Source organism: Geospiza fortis, unplaced genomic scaffold (genome assembly GCF_000277835.1).
Source record: "Geospiza fortis unplaced genomic scaffold, GeoFor_1.0 scaffold112, whole genome shotgun sequence".
NCBI lineage: Eukaryota > Metazoa > Chordata > Aves > Passeriformes > Thraupidae > Geospiza > Geospiza fortis.
The window spans coordinates 19,005,159-19,027,862 of record NW_005054298.1 but is presented as its reverse complement, the minus strand read 5'-3'; the positions used below and the strand labels follow the sequence as shown (position 1 = coordinate 19,027,862).

At 39.3% G+C, this 22,704-nt stretch overlaps 1 protein-coding gene across 1 annotated transcript in view; it reads right to left on the bottom strand.

The window, feature by feature from the left end:
* Window positions 1-22,269, bottom strand: part of MAP3K20 (mitogen-activated protein kinase kinase kinase 20) — a 58,581-nt gene extending 36,312 nt beyond the window's left edge. The window contains exon 1 of the mRNA XM_005415867.3: window positions 22,086-22,269. Coding sequence (XP_005415924.1) covers window positions 22,086-22,244 — 159 coding nt within the window. The 5' untranslated portion in view covers window positions 22,245-22,269. The remainder of the gene's footprint in view (window positions 1-22,085) is intronic.
* Window positions 22,270-22,704: the final 435 nt, after the last annotated feature.

The following is a 22,704-nucleotide window of genomic DNA, read 5'->3' as shown; positions in this document are numbered from 1 at the left end:
TCTTTCATGGCCAAGGCACTGATGTAGGAAGTTAAGTCTCTGGAAAAATGAAGATCTTGGAAAACTTTGTTCCAAGAAAGATCTGGGATTTTGGGCAGAGCAGCAGCAGTCCGATCCAGAATTTGTGTTTATGCATGAAGTACCATTGGTTCAGTGAGTCCAGCACTCCAGGCTGTTACAGCATTCCATGCACACACAGCTCCATCCAATGTTTACTGGAAATGTGGAATTTCTAGGCATGCGCTGTGGAGTCTGATTAAATACACAGAGCAAGCATGCTTGAAATTGCCAAATACCCAGCAATGCAGTTGAAACTGCTCCTCAAAGCAGACTACAGATGTTCGGCAATTCTGGAAAAATGTACAAAACCTTCAAATTCCACATGAAGAATGCTGCTGGGTTTGAGCAAGAGACTGCAAGACAATGAGACTGTAACCACAGAAATTAACACATATAAGCCCTGTAGTTTTTGAGAAAAAAGGTCAGGTATTTCTGGGAAGGTGTCTCAACAGTTTCACCTCTGCAGTGTATCAAAACAAATATTTAAGAGATTTTAGACACATGTTTTTATACAGATATAGATATTATGCAAATACAGATATGTACTACTTTATATTTTTCTTCACAGTAATGGTTTAAGATTATGAGATTATGTTAACTCTGTACCAGGCAAGAGCATCTAACAAAAACAAGATCACAATTAATGCCTCAGAACTTATCAAAAGTATCTGACAGATCCCTTCACAAATCCCTTGACTTGCAGTGGGAGTGTTGCTGTTTGCCCACAGATGAGTCTTCACACATGTTCTCAGAAAGCTGCCAATTAATTTATTTTGTGGACTTGTAGGTAAGTCAGTCTGCAGTATGATTTGCTGAAAACAGCATACATTTTAAAAGTTAATTTTCTGGTATTGTGAAAAAAGATTACTCACTTGATGGTAATACTGTTTTTCTTGCTGAGCAGGCTAAGCAGCATGAAGAGTTAGTGTAACCCAAGTAAAGTTCAAAGCTATAGTTAAGATTTAATTGCATATGTGTAAATGTCTGAGCATTAGCTAAAGGTCTTCCAAACTGTGTTGAAGTTACTCAAAAAAGTCCTTAAGCAACAACAACAGCAAAAATTTGAGTCATCTAATGCCTATATCTGTAATTATGCACATAAGCACATGTATCATGGTACTACCTATAAAACATAGGCCAAACAAACACTGGTTTGCTATAGCTCTAAATTTATTAGAATAGCAGTAGCTGATGTACTATGGGTTTCTGCATAAAAACTGCGATAGTATTCCTGTTTTCAGTGAATCTAAAAGGCCACAAAATAATTTAAATGGCAGATATCCAAGCAAATGGGAGAAGATTGGCCTGCAGGTAAACAGCAACACTCAAGACTCAGCCAGTCAGGGGATCTCTCAGTAGAAGGAGCTCTGCCCTACAACTGCAGCCCCACCATCCTCCCAAGATAAGGAACTCCTGCAGCAGAAGAAGCATGAGTTGTACCTCCAACCTCCTTCCCTAGGCTGAAGGATGCAGGTGACCACTGAGTTGTTCAAATCTCCATATCAGAAACTTTTGTATTATCTTTGTATATTCCTTAAGAAATATTCAATTGGGCATTCAATTCTCTAATTCCTACCAGCATTACTGCCATATTACCAGGAGACCTCACTCTCCTTGACTGCCTAGCTGAATGTTCTGATATGGGACAGGAATAATACAAACAGTTACAAAAACTATCTAAACCACCTTTTCCTTAACACCTTGGTAGAAGGAATGGAATAAAACCATCTTCTTGTGAAGTACTTAAAACACACCATGTCTTCAAAGCTATGAGCACACCATCTGCTGCGGTGTTTACAACACAAGTACTTCAAGAGGTCATTAGAATTAAATTGATGGGTCTCATATTCAAATTTTTAATGGCATAATATATTTAGGTCCTGGCTATAAAACAAGTACTTCGTGAATCTTTTCAGAGAATGATTAAAAATGCCCCGTGATTAACAAATCCAAGTTCCATTGCTCCCTATCCCACCACGACTATGTGCGGAACCCAGTGACTGTCCTCCATCTCATACATGATGCTGCTGGATCCAGTAAAAGTCCATCAGAGTCAGTGGACAACAGGAGGGGCTACACTGCAGCAAACCCCAGACCAACCAATCACCCAGTGCTACCATGACAGAGACTGCAATCAAAATATGAGTATCAGGCCAAGAAGATGGGTACTTCACTGCCACAGGCACAGACACACGGTGCTTTTATTACTCGGAAATGAAATAAAATATTTTTAAGGTTATCTTATTTATGTTATATACGCAAAGATCACATTGCAGAACTACAAAAAAATGCTGTGTCGACCACAGCTAATACCATCACCTTCACATTGATGTTCATACTCTAATCTGGGATTTAATAGATACCAAAGCAAGCTTCCATCTAAGAAATCCAGAGAAGCAGCTTCTAATGCCCACAGATATGACAATGAAGAATTGTGAGGTAAAAAAATTTCTAACTTTTCCTAAGGACCATTATATCACAAAGAAATCCTCTCTAAATACTTTTAATCACTATGCTGTTGTTAGCACTAGTGATTCTAGACTATTCCTTTCATGTTTTCCTCTCTTCTGTTGCTGTGATCAGCTGTGAACTGTATTAGCCAATTTAGACTCTTATTCCTTACAGTGAGAACCACATGCAAGCCAGTCCGTATGTTTGAAGTTTTTGTACTATCTTTGACAAGAAGGTGCCGTATTTCAATGAAAATTACTTTCAGATAGCAAAATATGAAGTGGTGGTTAAAGACTGGTATTTCAAAGGTCTCTTAGACACTAACAAGAATATTTAGAATCACCTTTAAGCATCAAAACTGTACTTTAATCCAAAATTCCTAAATGCTTAGAAGAAAATTCTGTCATGCATCTACCTATCCACAAGCTGTTGAAGAAGTCTGCCCTTGCTGGCTTGGGCATGACTCTCTTCCCTCAGTAAAGCTGCTATCTATCTTATGCAAGCTAAATGAGCACCAATTCCTAAATAGTGATGACAAGCAACAAGTATTCAACTACTTCATTGCATTCGTTTTTTGTGTGAAAGACAGAATTTTTTTTTAAGGTTGGATTGAAGCCGAACTAGTAGAGTTCAGCTGAATGATAGACATCCAAACATATAAATATAAACTCCCTGGACACAGCATAGAGACACAGACACACAAGGTAACTGCAACAGAGTTGAATATTATGCTTAGTACCATGATAAACTTAGTAACAGCCTGTTACTGACCATCAAACTATGCCAAAATTGTTCATACTGCACTTACATCACAGGTATGGATGAAATTATGTCCCTCTCTTGAGTCCTGATGAAGGGATTACAGACTACACACCATTTCTTGAAGGCAAAGGGATTCAGATTTCTAAACAAACCTGACAAATCCACTGCTTACATAATTCAAATACCACAAAATTCAAGGTCAGAACAAATTACATTGAAAACTTTTTCATTTAATTTTCACTTACTGGCTTACTGTAAATCAAGTCAATTCATCAAACAATCACAGCGTAAGAGTTTGTAATTCAGATAATCCCTACGTGTACAAACAGTGTAATTGTGTCCTCTGAACCATGGTATGGATCACAGTGTTTAACGGGTAATTTGGTTTTATGCCTGTTTAATCTCTACTTACTGACATATGTGAAAATGACAGTTACATCATCTAAGACTGACATCACCCTAGAGCTGCTTGTAGACCCACTAGTACTGCTCTTAACCTTGTTGTACAAACAACCATGCATTAATAACCATATCTTCAGGTGCTTCAGCAGGTAGAAACAAGGTCGTCCACCAGGTCTTGTCTCTGTTCAGCAATAGCTGGACAGAAATCACAAACACAAATTCTAACCACAGCCAGCAGCAGATGAGGGGACAAGGCAAGCTGCCTGGACAGCATGGTCTCGTTATGAGACCCCCAAGCCTGAGCTCACCAGGATGACCCAAGCCTTCACTTGTTTTTGCTCTGCCTTGTACCAGTGCAGCAAAGACAGCAAATGCAGTTCAGCTCTGATGAGGTCTTCAAGGTCGGTGCTGACTGCAGATGTGGGCAGGGGCCACCTGATGCTGAGCTGGCATTACTTGGGAATCAGACAAGGCCCCATCGTCAGATCTTTAATTGCAGCCGCAAAGACAGCAAGGATGTGGACGGAGGCACTTTGCATACAGCTGTGTTGGTGCTTGCCAGCTACTCATAGCAGCTGCAGCTGCTCTTGTTAGAGCTCCCTACCCCAAGGCAGTTAAAGTTAGCAAAGACCAAACAGCTCAGCATATTTTAGTTACTCTAGTTCTCCTTGGAAATATATTAGAAATTTGTTACGCTCACACTTGTAGTCAAGAGAAGTGATCAAGGGTTTGGGCAGTATGCTGCAGCAGCACAGCTGGAACTGTAAAAGGACATCTGTTCACAGAATTCTTCAGTATCAAAAGGCTTTTTTTGCATGGGTCCAGACAAACTGAGCCCAAAGCAACTCAACCACCACTTCTTCCAGGTGCCTTTGGAGCAGCTGACTGGAAAGTAAAGTATCTTTCCACCCTGGTCTGAGCACACTGTTTTAGGATTAACACAGGAAATAGCTGCAGCCCCTCATGAGACCATTGCATCACCTGTTAGTAAATCAGGAAACCACACAGCAAGTGGCACCTTCACTCCATGCAAAATTACAGAGTTGTACATGGTTAGCGATTTAATCTGATTAATACAACTTCCTTAACTGCCTTAAAATATATATTATTACACTGTGCAAAAGTTTGGCTATTTAATTTTCCAGAGAACTGTTTGCCATGTTTATTAAGGAGATATTTAGACACACTTAAGGCAGCTTTGGAAAGATTTCTTTTCCTAAGTCTTGTAGCATTTTAAAGGCTTTGACCTTTGTCATATTCTTGGGAGAGCTGCAACTTAGCTACTCTCAGGGGATTTATAGTCTAATGCAAGGGCAGCTGGAAGAGGCCAGCTGATGCTTCAGTAAAATAGTTTCTATTAGAGAAAACCACATACAAAAAAGATACAGAATGCTAACACATATAAATCCCACACCTTTATTTCTAGACTCCTGCTCAGAAATATATCCAGTCTATGTTCATTTCCAGTGTCTCATGAATCCTTTCCTCTGAATTTACTGATGTCTAATAAAGGATGACACCTGTTATATCATCAGTTTCTCTAGGTCAACAAGCCCAAAATATCATTTTACAGATGAAATAAAAACAGAGTCAGCATCCATCATAACTAACAAATTATCTTCTCAATATGCAATAAAGGGATACTTAGAGAATTTCAGAAACATAAAATTATTACCAAGAATTATATAGCAGTGATGTTAAGTAATTATTACAGTTTTGAACACAGAAAAGAAAATTATTCAGATACAAAATAGAAATTTAGGACTTTGCCTACTGATTTGTCTGTTGTCATAAAGTTTTCTACAGAAAAAAATATAAACAAGAATTTTGTGCTTTGGGGGCCCAAATAACAGGCAAAGGATACTGATTGTCCAGTTCAGAGAATTTTTGTTAAACCTGTTAAACAGTCTTTAATACTAACAATGCAAGAGGAAAATCACATGAACATAGCAAAGCCAAACAATCCTCAATGAGATTTTTTTACCTGCAAATAAGCAGTTACCAAGTGCTTCAATGGGCATACTCACAGCATACATGTGCTACCATCTCTTCCCACAGGCAGTCATAGTTTTAAAACTATGGTTTGCATGGCACTTAAAGCTGTATGAGCTTGGGCTTCTTTTCTAGTATTCAATTAGATGATAATTTATAAAAAAAAAAAAAGCTGGTTTCTGCAAGCCATTTACATGTTAAAACTGTCAGCACTTACACCTTACAACACAGCCTCTATACTCAGGCTGTATTAGGAAACAGTATCCTGTTTCTTAAACCACAGAGAAAGGAGTTAAATTACATTCTCTGATTGATGTCACCAGCATTTCTGTAAATAACAGAATTAAATTCTCATAAGTACATCTACAACGACAAACAAAATTTGTACTTTGAAGCATTTTGATTGAGCAAATCTTTCACAGCATCAAATCTGCATCCAAAATTATGTCCTACACTATTACAAATCCCAGAGACTAAAAGTGGAAACGTACAGGAAACTAATAAATTCCTCTTACTGTGTAATCATTTTACCATTATTTTAAATCCACTGGTGTATATCACCAAAAAAATCTCACTTTTGGAGATACTGTGATAGAAACACACACTTTAAATACCTTGCATTGATTCTAAGGTTTCAATCTTAAAGAAAGAAAAAGCACATTACGAAGAGAGCTTATTTCTGTTAAACTATCATAATATACCACAGATAAGGAATATAGACATAAATTTATTTTATTCTGTTCCAGACTCATCCCATCTTATGAAATTTATTGAAAAAATGAATTTGCATCATGCAATACCATAGGATTTGTTAGTAGTAAAATGTATTGGATATGGACCATTTGAAAAGAAAACTGAGTTTTATACTCTAGTATAGTTCTTTATAGCAACCTTGGCATAGAACTTGGTATGTTATGGATAGTTTGAAGGCTAGAGGATTAAAAGTACTTGCTAGCAAATTCAGAATGTGTCTGTCAAAACACTGCAATGGCTTGCTCAGCCCATGCAAAGCAGGCTGGTCCCTCTAAAAATCACAGGGGCTTTGTCCTTGCGACGTGGCAGCAGACCCTCTGCCTTGTGCAGTAAGAGGGAATGAGATCAAGCTAACTGGCTCAGTCCTCCCTCTGACCTCCATCAGTACAATGACCACATGGAGCCCACACAGCACTAACTAAGAAATTGCAGAATCATGGTGTTTTCCTCATGAGGAGGGTTAAAAATGTGCTGTGAAAGAAGAGGCTGCTAACAGATTGACAGAACTAAGCAGAGGCACTTTCTGCAGAAAATCCTTAGAGAATGGTTAGTAAGCTTGAAAAAATTCTATGTTATTTACACTGCCATTTACAAAAAAATCCAAACAAACAAAATACATAAACAAAGTTTATGGAAAATAACTTATTTTCAGACAGATTTCAAGTAGAAATGCACCCAAAGGACTGTTACATTTTGCAGCATACAACATGAGGTTGTATGAGCCTTTAATAAAAGGTATCTGATAAAGGCAGATCTGTCAAGAACAAGTTTTGTTTGGATTTCACTACTGTTATTCACATAAAGCAAAACCATTCAAAACATGCATAAACGATGTATTTGTACTGGTGTAAGAGTTTAGAAATGAGCAACGTCTGCAATATTTGTCATTTTTAATTCAGGCAGATTTGGAGTACTGAGCTGCCTCCAGCTGCAAAGCAACACCAGCAACTGAGTAGAAACAATAGATGAGTGGACTAAACACCAGGGCTGAAATACCTGAGCTCCCTTAGAGCTCTTTATTTTCAGCAATGATCATTTCTCTTTTCAATGTTGGGAAATTTTCCAAGTATAGTCACAATCACTTTGAAGACAAACTGGCTTTGACTATGGAGGACAGTAACAAAATCCTCAGCATTCCTAAAATACAACAGAATAACAAAACTTGAAACTTTGACTCCTGGCATACTCCCCAGGTGAGAAGATATCATGACTAATAAGCAAACCAGGGATAATTCCAGACCCAAGAAAGGGAAAAATATCCAAGGAAATTATTTCTGAGATCAAAGTCACTGTAGGTTTCATGAGCACCTTGTTGGAAAGGCATTTTGGTATGAAAGTGGTGGGAAAACTAATCCACCCTCAAGGAGCCATGGCCAGTTACATATGTAACTAGAGCAGTGATTTTCCTCAGCTCTGCAGGGTATTTGTAAGGAATCTCAATAGGACAACCTAGAACAAGTCAAATCTCATTGTACAGTGGCTTTTGCTGAACAATTAGCATAGACTGCAACAGAGACAGCAACAGCTGTACTTATGCATCCTGATCCACTCCTCTAAAGCAGCTATGATCTTTACAATGAAGTATTTTTCCATCTTAACCATGAAAACTGTAATTTAACCACAGGAAAAAACCCCCAGCATGTTCTTGATGAACACTCACTTAAAGCCTATCTTAGAATGGATAAATCAAACCTACTACAGATAATGACAGGGACAACACTTGTTGGGAATCCCTCTTATTGGAATTCTAGTAAATGTTATAATTCCTGAAAATGTAACTCAACCAGGCAGCTTGAGCTCACCCTTATGAAAAAAACCCACTTCACAGTATGTTATATGTTAACAGCACACCACAAGGTTTTGTTTTCCACATGGGCTGCTAGAGCTCTGCACAAGGCTCTCCCCAGCTGTCACTCAAAACTGAGCTGCCCCTGCAGAAAAGGTATGAATAGTTCCCTACCTGGAGTCCAACTAACTTAAAGAAGCTTTCAAAACAGAAATTACAGCTGTGACCAGCAGCCGTAAAAAGAAAGCAAAGTAGTTGCCAACTATAGATGTTGGCACTCTGCTGAAGTGAATGAGAGTCTTCCACACATGAGAGGCATTTTTCTGTGACTTTTACCGATCCCAAAGCACAACCTCACAAATCTGAGGTTTTCAGGAAAATGAGCTGTCACCATTATCTGAATGACACACATCATGGTTTTATGTGAAACTGTCCAAAAGATCCAGCATGAATCATGGTGAATTCTACCCGCTTTTCAGAAAAGTCACTCTTCTTTGTCAAAGACTGAAAATTGTATTTAACTTAGAAACTTGGTTCAAATGCTACTTCTACTGGGTAGCAATGGTCAAAAAAAACCCAACAACAACAACAATAACAAACTAGACAAAACTCATCAAATTTTAAGCTTTCATCTTTATGAAACATGGACTCAGTGTTTATTTTTTCTTGGGATTCTTCATGCTGCCTTTATGGTAGCTCAATCTTTTTTCCATTAGAACTAAAAAATTTCAAGTAAAACAATGGCTAAGATAAAAACCTTGGAGAAAACCTAGCAATATTTTAAAAATATTTTTAGTATCATACATTAACATTTATTAGTATTACTTTACTACATATTTCTGACATGTAACTCCAGCTTTTCCCTTACTCTTCTGTGATGAATTTCTTGTACACGGAACTCCCTATCTTATCTGTCTTTATAGCTCTCGGCTTACACAGATATGGCAATAACAACTATTTCATTTCTAATCCTTGCTACATAGGAATGCAAATGGGCAGCCTCAAAATACATTTTTAGAAAGTTAGTAACTTGAATGCCAGTATCTATGAACTCTGCAGAAAGTGGAAATCCAGAAGAACCTATCTAGAAGAGTGAGACTACAGACTGACCTAAAAAGGCAGTTGCTTTGAGTCCTGCAGACCTACAAGGAGCAGAGAACTCACACAGGTCTTGTACCACTGCAGGGTATCAAAATTAAGTCAAAAATCTCTTTTCTCATTGCTCTTCTCCATTGAAACAACAATTCTAGCCAGTTCCTTCCCCAAATTACAGAAGAACATCCAGAGGTAATGTAACCACCACCCACGTCTGTACTAATATGAGAGGAACATCACACATACTTAATGGGGAATGAATAACATGTAAAAGGCCAGTTACAAAATGAAGATCAGCTATTCTGTGGTTACAAAACCACTGACCTGCACTAATTCCTCCATCACCTTGCACTGTGCTTGCTGGGGACCTGCAATAAATGAAGCAAAGAGGAAGCAGAACTGTATATATATGGGACCACAGGAACTTTCAGGACCAGGGTCACATGCAGAGTCCAACAAAACCTCTCTCCTGGGCTGTACCTAAAGAGCTGAAAAGAAGGCATTATGCTGCAGCTAATGTCAATTTCAATCTGAATCTGAGTGCAGCAGAGAGAATTTGCATCTCTTCCTATTCCAGCAATGCCTGTAGTCTTTGCATAACTACTGACTGATTTATGCTCCGAGCATGACAAGGATTAGATTAGCAAAGTTCAGTACAATGAACTGAGCTCACAAGCCGGATCCAGGGCCCAGAACTCCATGATGTTTTGGTGACACAAAGTACATTCAAATCTGCAACAGGTCCTTTGGTGTGGAAGAATAACAGCATCACATATACCAAAGCTTCCCATTTTCCAGTGCCAGACATACCCAAACCCTTGCCTAAGAAACTGTTTCTTACCAAGAATCAGACACAAGCAGATGTAATTTTCCATGCCACTTTCAGGTCAAGCAAGGCTGGAACGACTTCAAGCACTCTCCTTCAACCAAGAAAACCATCTTCTAGTAAAGATTTGCTGCCTGAGACACAAGTGTCTACAAGACACAGCAAGACCTCTTTCCCACCCTGTCACAGCTATATGGCTATGCAACATTTCCCTTCCCTTTCTAGACGCACTGCTACTGTGCTGAGCATTTTGCAGCTTGCAACACCACTGGCCTCCTGAGGGTATTTACTTCTAGGAGACAATTCCCTTATTCCAGGTAAAGTCCTTCCTTCTGCCTGGGAAGAGAAGGAGAAAAACAAAACAGTATTGGCAGGAGAAAAAGGACCTAGAGAAACATTTCTCTTCTCTTCAAGAAGAGTTAGCAGTATCTCGTGACTAGCAGTGGAATTATAAAGAGGGTTTGGCCGATTCCATATATGCAGAAGGCTGCCGTAATCCTCCTGCCTTTTTTCCTTCTTGAGTTTGAATTGTTGCACTTTGAAGAGTTTTTAAATCTCTCCTCAAGGTCAATTTTATCAATTATCTCCGTCTATCCAAATCCGGATATAATTACTGTAGTTAGCTCTGAGGGGAGAATGAGACCATTTTGAGGTCACTATTGTGCAAAGCAGGTGTGATGGTCTTGTATATTACTGCAAACCTTGCAAATATTATTTTTAAATATTTAAACCATTAATTAGTCCATACTGTATCCTCAGGGACAACACAAGAGATCTTAAGCCTTTAGAAGTGTCCTGCATCTTTTCATGTGTCCTCACTGTTTAGTTTAGACTAACACACCTTTATTATTGTGTATGTACAAAAAGAAGCCACAAGGTGTAATAGTCTTTTGAAAATACTGCTTTTTTGTTCAAAGTCTCAACTGAATTCAGAATTTTGATGGACTGAAGTAAATGGCGGTGCTAGAATAATACTAAACGTTTAGAATTCAGATTGCAATTCTTCCAAATGTGTATTTTAAGATACACAGTTTCTTTAAAATGTGAAGAAGCAAAATTCCTCATAAAAGCTGTGTACACAGAGGGGTTTTCACAACAATGAACAACCTAATCAGGGTGAAGAATCCTCAACTGAAAGCTCACAAAGAAATCTCTCTATCCTTTCTCCATTATTTCAATTCTACTTTTCTCGATAGGGGTGTCTCACCAGAGAACCTGAAGAGTGAAAGGTTTAAGTATAGGACTGAAATCCATCAAACCCAGGCTTGTGGTCCAAACCCAAGCAGCTGTCAAATCCAGAGATAGGAATGTATGCTCACTTCTGCCTAATAAAATTTGAATCAAACACTTTGCATCTGATTCTCCATGTGAGCTTTTATGCAAACTTCTAAAGTGCAAGGAATCCTGGGGTGGAAGAGCTATTCTGAGAGCTTTCACATAGTTCATGTAATTAGGGAAACCACTTCCTTTGATTGTAAGTGTTCAAAACAGCTGAATTTCTCCTTTCAAAGGACTCTGTGATTTGGGTCATCTCTTTTACTTGCTCTTTTATGTTTTTTAAGATGAGAGGTGAGACTGTAAAGCACATTATTTAGAAAAAAAAAGATTCCACTTTTTGTTTTAGGGATTGAACTCTGACTATTCAAACGCTTGTCATTTGGAAATCTATCTTTCTTTCCCTCCCCCTGTTTCCTTCCTTTTCTGATAAGCTCTTCAGTGGCTCAAGCAAGCATAGCCCAAAACGCCAATTTAAACCTAAGGGAAAGCTGAAATACGGGACATAAAGGAAAAGGGACTCTCATTTTCCTTTGTGCGGCTGTGCTTGAATATGTAATTATAGAGGAGCTCTAGCTGCAGGATCTCAGTCCGCATGTCACATTTACTTTTTAAATGGTTCTAAACATTGACCAAGCAAAAAGGCAGAAATACAGATTTTTAAAAGGCAAACAAAGCAGCTGCCCTGGTCTTTGAAGTGGGTTTGCAGGTTCTTCGTTTCTCAAAAAGGGAGCTCAGGTCACAGTTTCAAGGCAATGACCATGTTACCAGAGCTAACAGCTGATGCCAATGTTGCTACAGAATCAAGTGTCACTCGCCCTGAATTTCTTGAGTCAGGCACCCTGTTAGTGCTGTTACTTCACATTCATCTCACCAACAGCTGTAACAGGCAGTGGATATCCTGCTTCTCACAGTATAATGCAGAATCACACGGGTGAAAAGGCAGGAGATTTCTTACTGCAGGTTTCAAATTTATCAAGTAAAAACAGAACGCTTGTTGATCCTACGAGGACTGAACTTTATTCCCAATCAGTGAAAAATTGCAGGACTCCTTCCAGAATTATAGCACTTACAAGGAATCGGTCTGCAATGGGAACAGAGTAAACCGCTTGGAACACAGCGCCAGAAGTGCAGCCAACTCCTGCACTTCTGCACAGGACAGATGAGACACTGGCTTGGAGAGATGATTTTACAATAAAGACTTTGGTACAAATACAAAAACAAATGAGAACCCAAAAGGTTAAGAGCAGAACTCCAAAATGTGTGGTCTTTTTGAGTGGGGTCTGGATCTTGCATTTGCCTTTAGGGCTCTCACAAACTCTTACAGGGGTAACAGCAAGGCAACATCCAAAAGAAAGAGGAATTCAACATCTCCAAATTGTAGCCATCTGTTGCTCCATACTTGTATCACACACAGCACCCTTAGCATACAGAGACATCACAGAGAAGTCAAAAAGCCTTTTCCTTGGCTTGGGAGATTGAAAGTATACAGCTCACAAAGATGGAAACCCACCAATCACTACTTATAAGCCTTCATGTTTCAAAGGTTTGCCTCAAATGCATCTAACATTACTAAAAGTTGTTACAAGATCAGACAAGAAGTGATTTCTGCACCTTTTCCCCCCTCTAATTTCACACAGGTATGCACAACACTTTCTCAGCTGTACGACCCTTCCAAGAGGAAAACATAACCTCTCAGTAATGTCACTCATCTGCTCAAGGGTGCAACAACCAGTTGATTTTAGCAAATTTCCAGAACAATCTACTCATCTCTCCTATGCTACCTCTGCCAGATAACAATTTTCAGAGTGCCTCAGCTTTCACTAAAAGGCTGCCACCCGCCCAGCCTGCATGGCTGTCTTTTGGTTATCCCACCTTCCAAGAGCAACTTGGTACAAGCAACTGCATCTCATCTTCTGGTGTCTACCAAGAGCTTCCTCACTTCTCCTACAACAGCTCAAGGGATTTTACCACCCATGCTTATTTTTGATGTGGCTACTTGTAAATCAGGCGCCCAATACACAAAACCCACTCCTATTTGGTCAGTCATGTATATCATAACACGATTTTTTTCTCCCTTGCCTCGACCATTTAGCCACTAGGAACCTCAATTTTCAAGAGTTTTGGAGTAAAAAAAAATAAGCAACCAGAGGCAGAAGATAAGTGGGTAGGCGTGTGGCACTGTTCCCCTTCAATGACATCCAAGGGCCAGGCCCTATTTTGCCAAGGAGGTACACCCATAGGGGCCCTTCCTGTGTGCAAGACACCCAATTTCCCTGTGGAGCTGACTTTCTTAAACAGAAATTATGCAGAATGCAGATTCTCTAAACATTAGTCTAATAAACAAACATGTATTTGCAAATAGGATTCTTCCCCAGTGGCTGAATTGCAACAGATGAAACATTTAAAAAGATAAACAGGGACATTTGGAGGCAGTTGAGTCAGAAGTGCAACTCCGTGTTTGCCCTTGCTGGCCTCATCTCCCTGGTGAGTGAGTACAGTTAACTGAGTATAAGAGAAAGAGTTAATGTTGAAGCTGTTCTCTGGGCTCCTCTGCAGCCTCCAGCTAACATAAACACATCTGAATGTTTCCCTGTGACTGTTTATACTGTCCTCTTAAAAAGGAAACTTTCTCTATCAGCACCTTAGTGAGTGGAAATAGGTAAATATGAAATAACTTTTACAATCTTAGTTGTTTAATTACAATTAACAAGACTGATTTTGATGCTTGCATCCAAGTTAAGATATATTTTATTTTCTCTTTTCTTCAACTCTGTTTTCAGAGAAATCTTGTTCTCCAGACCCTTACACAATTCACATGCAGCCAGTTTAAAATTAAGGACTAAAAAACAAACAAAAAAAAGGAAGTAAAGTAGGGCCTATGTAGTTCTATAGAGCATTTTATTGCCCTCTTAAAAGCACAAAACACATTGTTCAAAATTCCATTGCCACCATGAGTGTGGTGGGTTGTTTGGGGATCCAGCCAGAGACTGCAGCCCCCATGGTCAGCTTTGAATACTCCTGTGGAAAACAGCCTCCAGGAGATGAATGGTCTCAGACTCAGATCACATCAACTCCAGCACAGCTCTCTGACTTCATCTGAACCATCACACAGGCGTGCAACAACCCAGAAACTGTGTCAGATTGAAACAGTACTTCCACTCACCTCAAGAGCTACTCTGGGATCATCAGAAACAATTTGTCACTCTGTGTGCTGCAAGTCAGTGCAAGCTATTTCATCAGCATCCCCAGGAATTGCAACACCAACAAATTTCCATGTGGGTCAGACATGTAAATTGTCAGCTGTCCCTCAAAGCACATAAAACTCAAACATGCAATTGCTTATCATCTCTCAAATTACCACTCACCTGTCATTGTGATTTTCTACTTGTAACACTGTTTTAAGAAAACCATACAGTTAAATGTCTACATAAGTCTATCTTGAGCCAACCCTCAATTGCTTGAGCCTGCAACAGCCTAAAACAGCACTTTGAGAAAAAAGGATTTCTTCTGTATCCATGAGATTTCCACAGCAAAGCTTCAGGACAGCTTAAATATCCAAAAATACCATTTTGCAGTTAATCACTTCAACAGAAGCTCAGGGTCAAAAAATGTCATGGGAGGGGAAACAAAAGAGCTGCCATTTGATGTCAAGGGTTGCTGGCATAAAAAAATAAGCAACACAACCTCTCTTCCAAATTATACGTAACAACTGAGTGCATGCAAAAGGAAGACTGAAACAGAAGAAACATATCTAGAGAAAAATTAAAAATAAAATAAATTTTTAAAAAAGGCAAAAACCCACACAGAAAAAGCCCAAAATAAAAGAAACAAACAAACAAAATAAATCGCGCTAGGAAAAATGTCCTTAATTGCAACTAAACATCTACTGGAAATGTAAACAGCCCAATGTCAAACTTGCAATTGACAGAATAATTTTTATGACAATATGCAATGGAATTAAACTAATTACAAAAGTAAAGAATATTTAATAATATTCTAATGTTGTGGACATATCCTGCATGTTGTGGACAGCAAAGAGGGTAAGAAAGAGGGTTTTCTAAACAATCAGACATTTTCTCCCTATTCTAAACAACATTTATTCATGATTCATAGGAAACCAGCATAAAAACTTGTTCACTTGCAGATGTTGCACCTTCTGAAAAAAACAACCCAAAAACAAACAAACCACTGAAATTGAAGACTAATTGGAGATAACTGAGATAAAAGGGTCCAAGATCCCTAACCCAGGGATCAGGCACAGTAATTTCCTATGACTCAACCAAGCTAAGGAAGCTGTACCTATATTCCTAATGAGCAGCACATGCAAGGTAATTTCAATTCTCATTTACAAAGTTTAGGGCAATTCAAAAGACAAGCAAAAGGAAGCAACAGACATACCTGGTGCATCTTAGCTTAACAATTTATCTGTTAATCAATTTTGTTTATGTAGCAACTGTTCAACACTGGCCACCAGTCAAGAGGACATGTGCACTTGTCCCTTTACAATTTTAGTACAAAATCTAGCGGTCTGCACCACTGACAGTTATATGTCTCAGCTGATTCAAAATAACTTTTGAAGTCACATACTGCCAGTGTGGGCCCTGACACACCAGTTTCACTGAAGCTGATGTCCATATCAAATTAACCCCAAAGTTGGCTTGATTTAAAAAAACGTGTATATACAAGCCAGTGTAAGAATCTCAAATTAAGTTGGTCAAAAAAACCACTAAACCACACAACTTGTACTACGAATACTCACTATTTATATGAGGCAACTGTCATGTTACTCATTTAATGAAAAACTTGGTATAAAAATGTTTAAATGCATGAGTAAAAAAATCCACTACAATAAAATGTAGCAAAATACTGACAAATTCTCTTCTGTGTCTGATTCCTGTGTTTCCAAGATTGTTTTAGGAGGGAGAGACACAGGAATGGAGTTTCTTAAAACAGAAGTCTGCTTTTGGCAAGAATAATTGCATTCTGGTATCTTTCATTATACTGGTGTCTCCCAAATATGGGGTTTGGAGAATATTTTGGTTGCAACACATATGCCATGACACAACACAGTCATATCCAAAGCATCCACTAACAAAATCTCATGCAGTGACTTTCTTGATTCCTGGAAATATAACATTCATTTAGAAAATAAAGTCCTCCAGATAATGACCCCTTGAATGAAAGCCAAGAATTGGGCAAATAAAGAATCCGTCAGATTCATTGCAGAAGTCTGTCCTATCCAAAATGATTTATTCTGCAAGATACAGAATACAGAACAGTTGGAGCATCTGAAGCAATTTTGACAACTTCCAGTCTATAAAGGGTGCTAAGTATCCTCTTGATACCTTTTGAGAATACCCTAGTCAGCACCGAGAGGAGTGCTCTAAGCCAATTCCTCTACCAAAATATATTAAAAAAACCCAAACCGAAAATCTTGCAAAATAACCACCCTGTAAAACAGAAACTAAGACATTTTGAGACACTCCTCTGGTATATTAAATACAGTTTTATCTCCTTTTAGCAGCTAACACCACACAGCAGTAAACGTGAAAAGAGGTTGTAGTCAGGTGAAGTCAGTCTCTTCTCCCAGCAATTAGCAATAGGAGAAGAGGACAGAGACTTAAACTGCGCCAGGGAAGGTTTAAGCTGGACATCAGGAAGAAGTTTTTCACTTCAGGAAGGGTGACTGAGCACTGGAATGGGCTGCCCATGGAGGTGGTGGAGTCACCACCATTGGAGGTATTTCAGGAAAGACCAGATGTGGTAGTCAATGCCACGGTCTAGGTGACAAGGTGGTGTTAAGTCATAGATTGGACTTGGTGATTTAAAAGGTCTCATCCAATCTAGCTGATTCTGTGATTCTGTTTTTCTTTCAATGAATATGGGGCTGGATGGGTTCCTATGAGATCACTTACTGTGAAGTTTGTAATTTTTCAGTATAGGTGCACATATCCCTGGAAAGTTCATATATTAGATTCCTACACCCTGCATAACTCCATACAGCACACACTCTAAGTCCTCTCTCAGTGTTGATCACTCTCAATACTTGCTGACTCAGACCTGAGAGAGGGTAAGGGAGTAGAAGCTCCTAGGAAGAGCTAATAAAATATTAATAGAGCAACAAAATTGCCCTTCCTTACAGCCAGGACCCAGTGTGGAGAGTCATTCTAGGCTGGCACCAGAGCACCCATACCAGCTACAAACTACAAAGAAAAAGAACATCTACTATTTTTAGTCCTGTCAGGGCTACAGTATCAATTTCAGTTTGTTTTGTTTTGCTTTTACTCTGTTGTTTTTCTCTTGTTACTGTTGCAAATCATTGCCAGTCCTTGCTCTCATGACCCACATAAAAATTATCACATGCTCTCTTTTAGCACTACAAACATGAATGAGGTAAGTCCAATGACATGCATGTGATTATACTTAACTCATCCCCTTCACAAGGTGCAAGCCCAATCTAAGCCTTTTGGACAGTCCATTCCAGAAGTGGATCATAAAAATCCAAAAAGTGAACAAGCTGCATTATATTCTATATGAAAATTTTTATAAAGCATTAAAATATCTCCTAAAGCTGACAACACACGTGTTACATACAAGAAATCCTGACAATATAAAATTAACTTCCATGGTAGTCAGACTCCAGGCAATAGAGCATCAAAAACAGAGAAAGTATGTCTTTATTTTTGAGTCTCATAAAACTTAAATGCAGTACAGACACGACTGAACAAGGCATGCATAGTTCATGCTGCTCCATTTAACTTCTCCTGTCCACAAGTTAGTTCTGTTAGTTCACCAGAAATATTTAAGTATTTCCCAGTAAGATTACAATTACATTTTACTGGATTTTTTTCCACCACTCTCCTGCAGTTTGCACAGACCACTGCCAGCATTTTGAAGAAGTCCAGGAACATATGTTCTGCATGAAATCAAGTAATCTTGTACCCAAGTGGCCTGGTTGTAAAAGCTGAAGCAATACTGCTGCCCATCAATAGCATGGAGACAGCTTACGGACCATGGAGTACTTTCAAAGACCTGTGGTATTGAAATAAAATTCAAATTTCAGGTGAAATTCCAGCAGTAATAAACCTCCTGGTGAAGAACCACACCAAGAAGAACCAGCTACCAACAAATTGCCACCAAAAGCACAGCCCTCAAAAGCAATCACAAATAACAGATAAACTTCAGAGATGGGCAATCAAAGGAGGTGAGTGCTCTGCAGTGAAAAGCAGTCGTGGCAAGGCATAAAACAACATTTGTAACACTTCACTCCAGCAGTTATCTGCTCAAGATAATGGAGTCAAAAGAACTGCTAGCAATTTGCAGAATAAGGCCCCTGGCCTCAGTCTCTCCCATTCATTTCAGTGGGAGCCAAACTATGGGTTTATCTAATAATTCATATAAATCCCTCACAAAAATACCATATAACTTCTGGAGTAGTAGATGTGTAATTTTCTTCAATGAGTGGACACAATTATCACTCAGGGCAAAAGGACTGATACTGCTACAACAGGAGGCATTTCTACTCTGCCACATGCATCATAAACATCACGCTGACAGCTTCATTTTCTATAAAACAATTCACTAGGAACTCCTGTTTCCTACTTTAAAGCCATAACCACTGTAGTGGTTGTACTAGATAGTAAAATGGCAACTTAATTTTTGTTTTGCTGCTATTTAATAACTCAAGCTACATTCCTATGTTTTACTTAATCAGCACAATTCTTGCCCAGTATCACATCCAATATTCTAACCAAGACGTTGTAGCATATATATACTTTTCCTAGTAGACCTGCTCAGGTGTGTTTTTTCACATATACACACATCTCTTCCCATAAAGTTGTGGTTTACTGCATGCATAAAAAAAGTTAATGCCTTGCAGAGGTATTTCTCAGATTTCAAAGAGTTTCAAAGCAATCTGTTTAAGTAACACTCTTCCAAGTATTTGTAAGTTTTTCTAAGCACATATTCTAGTATGCAATGCTGGAATAAAAATTGCTTCGTTTCACATGTTAGAACTTGTTAGCCCCTGGGCTAATATAAAACCTTCACGATCTTTACTGGTTGTGATTGGCTTGTTTTATAAAATGACACATAGATACAACATATTTGCAGAATGATACCATAGCTCTATTGACTTGGCTTGCTCCCTTGGACTTGGCTAGCATGAAATGCCTCTGAGCAAGTTTTTCACAACTCTCCTATGTTTTCCCTCTAATCAGTTGTTATGGATTATTGGCAGCAGTTAACAGAAATACAAGACATGCAGTCATGGAGATAAAAGGACACTTCCTTCCAAATAAACTAGAAAGAGTAGAATCTCAGATTATGCCAAGCTGGAAGGGACCCACAAAGATCATCAAATCCAACTCTCAGCCCCACACAGGACCATCCCCAAGAGTGCCTGAGAGCACTGTCCAAATGCACAGAATAATTAGTTTTCTGGACTAAACGCATCGAAGTACCTACTAAACACAGATACACAAGAGTTACAGCAAGTTGGTTTTGTATTGATATCAGAAGAGTCAATAATTCACCATGAAGAGTCATTAATTCACCATGACTTCAGTGCAGTCCAGTCACAGACATTCATTATTGTCATCACTACAGATGAAGATGCTACATATGTAAACATGTGAGAGCCATTAGGGTCAGAAGACCTTCTGGCCACCAAGTTGGCCTCTGGTACAGCACAGGCCACTATACTTCAGCAAAATGCTCCTGTGTTGAGCTCAACAACTTGACAAAAACAATTGTCTAAAAAGACATCTCAATGAGAAGACAGATGAAAAGGATCCTCCATCTTCGCTCCTTTCATTTGTAGTCTGTGCCAAGTGTTACTCATCCTCACTCCCAATAATTTGTGCTTTTCTTTCCATTCTAATTTTTCTGGCTACAGATTCCAAGCACTAGTTTCTGCAATAACTTTATGCACTAGATTAAACTATCCCATAATTTTCTCCATATGAAAATGCAATGTTTGTACATAAGGTCTTACTTTTTAATTCTCTAAGGTTGTTGACAGAAAAGTTCTGCCAAAGCTTGTCAGAGTTATTTAAGGCATCACCACTTGCCTCTCCACTGCCTTTCCAGAAAACCTTCAAGAGAAAGTGCCCATACCAAGCTGTTCCCATAACCTGTCTGGTTTAGTTTAAGTTGCAAATTATAACCAGTCCAAAGAAAAATAAACAAATTTGTGATGGAAGGCACTTGCTCCCCTTCTGTCAGCTCACCCTGATGGATGACATTCATCACCCCCTCTTGACACCCCCACTCTCACCAACTTTCCACTTGGTGTTTTGCAGATTCCCTTGGGCTGCTCTTACAGTTCATTGACACTCTTAAACAGAACAGAACCACATACAGGTGTAACTCCTTCAGAAACACGCGTGTTCAATAAAGGTATTTCACTGACCCTGACTGAGATCTGCCAGCCAGGTTATTTTTAAGGAGCACATTACTGATACTGCATAGCTCAAATTTTACTTTTCATTTATCTTTCGATATTAACAAATAGTAGAAATAAAGAGAACAGCGCAAACTGACATTGGACAGAATGTATAAATCTTCCATTGTCCTATAAAAATCTTGAGATCCTTTTACATTATTTTAGACAGCAACATGCTTAATCATGATCAAACATGCTTATTACATCACTAAGCACGACACAATCATGGCAGCTCAGCTGCTGCTGCAGTGGATGAACTTTGGTGTCTGATTACTTACTAAGTCTATTATGCCTAGCCCTGCTCTGCTGTCCTCCAGCTTGTAACTGTCTTCCTACAACAGCCTGAGGAGATTGTATACAAGTTACATATAGCCATGAAGGAACAACAGCCCAGTAACTCTGCTGTCCATCACTACACCGGGCTGTAGTGATGCTCCATCGCTGGTGCTGACAGCAGGCAGACTGGAGCACTGTGAGGACAACATACACCACATCTCTGCTGAAACTGTACAAACCTGAGGGGTCAAAAGGACTTTTAGGCAAATTTAAAAAGCTTTGGGAAAAAAAAAAAACAAACAACAAACCAACCTTAGCTGGTAAAGGTGCCCTTAGCTAATTCTGCCTTTTCCCCCAGGATTGCCAAGGACTCATCCTCCTTTCCAGGTCACAAGATGCCCCAAGGGAAGGAGACTGGCAGAACAGTGAGGGTTAAAACTATCTCATTGCAAAACCAAGCTATGACTATGTGGCTATGACTAACTAGAAGTTAGTGGAACCCTAGATCAAAATCTTCATCAGGCAAGGAAGAGACAACTCTAAGTCTGTAGTGAACACAGAGATGTGAACCACAGAGCAGACGTCAAGAGGACAAAATGGAATCAAGTAATGATAGGGACTCTACCTCTTCCTATCTAGCAACATGCTGGTAGTATCAACAGGAAATTAGTAGCTCCACAGGTGCAACAAGCTCTCCTCAGGGCCAGGTAGAGCAGAATTGCAAAACAAAAAAAGTGGGAAACAAGAGTGAAAGGTTAAACAACAGTGCTTTGAATCAGCCCCCTGGCTTGGACAGCTCATTATGTCCTTACTGTAACATCATCGCTTACAGAGTTTTGTAATTAAACAAACAAAAACCCCAAAGTAGTTTGCCTGCATTACCTAGAGGATCGAAAACACTAGAAAAGAATTTCTGTTGTTACCACAGCAGACAAAGTGAATGAAAAGTAAACTTTTACCTCTTTTTCTATTTTGAGCAGCTTCTTTACTGCCACCTCCTTGTCCTGAGAAATCCATCGGGCTCGGTAGACACTCCCAAAACTCCCTCCACCGCAGTTCTCAAAAAACTGCAAGTCATCAAATTTAATTTGCACAAATGAAGCACTGGTAGACGACATCTCATAATGACAAAATATACCACAGCAAAACCTGTGAAGAGAAAAGTTTTTATTAATGCCCATGCTTCAAGGATTTACGAACTTTCTTACCATGCTCAGTCACCCCAAAATCAGAATCATAAGCACACTACAGTAAAATCCACAGGCCACAGGAGGAAAAGAGACTGAGAACATGCGTTCGAACAGGGAGTGCTAAAGTTCGCATAATTTGCACAATCTGTTAGGAGGAGCTGGGGGACAGAAACAACTAACAGTATTCCTCAGAGCAATCCTGACATTTCCCGAGCACCTTGGAAGCAGCTCTGCAAAAGGCAGGCACGTGGCTGCCTTCTCTGCGGACAGACACTAGCGTGCTCTCGGCCCCGGGTTGCCTGCCCGCTCCGGCACACCGGGCATACCGTCCTGCGGCCGCGATGGCCACGCACGGGCACAGGCACGGGCACAGGCACAGGGCAGCCCG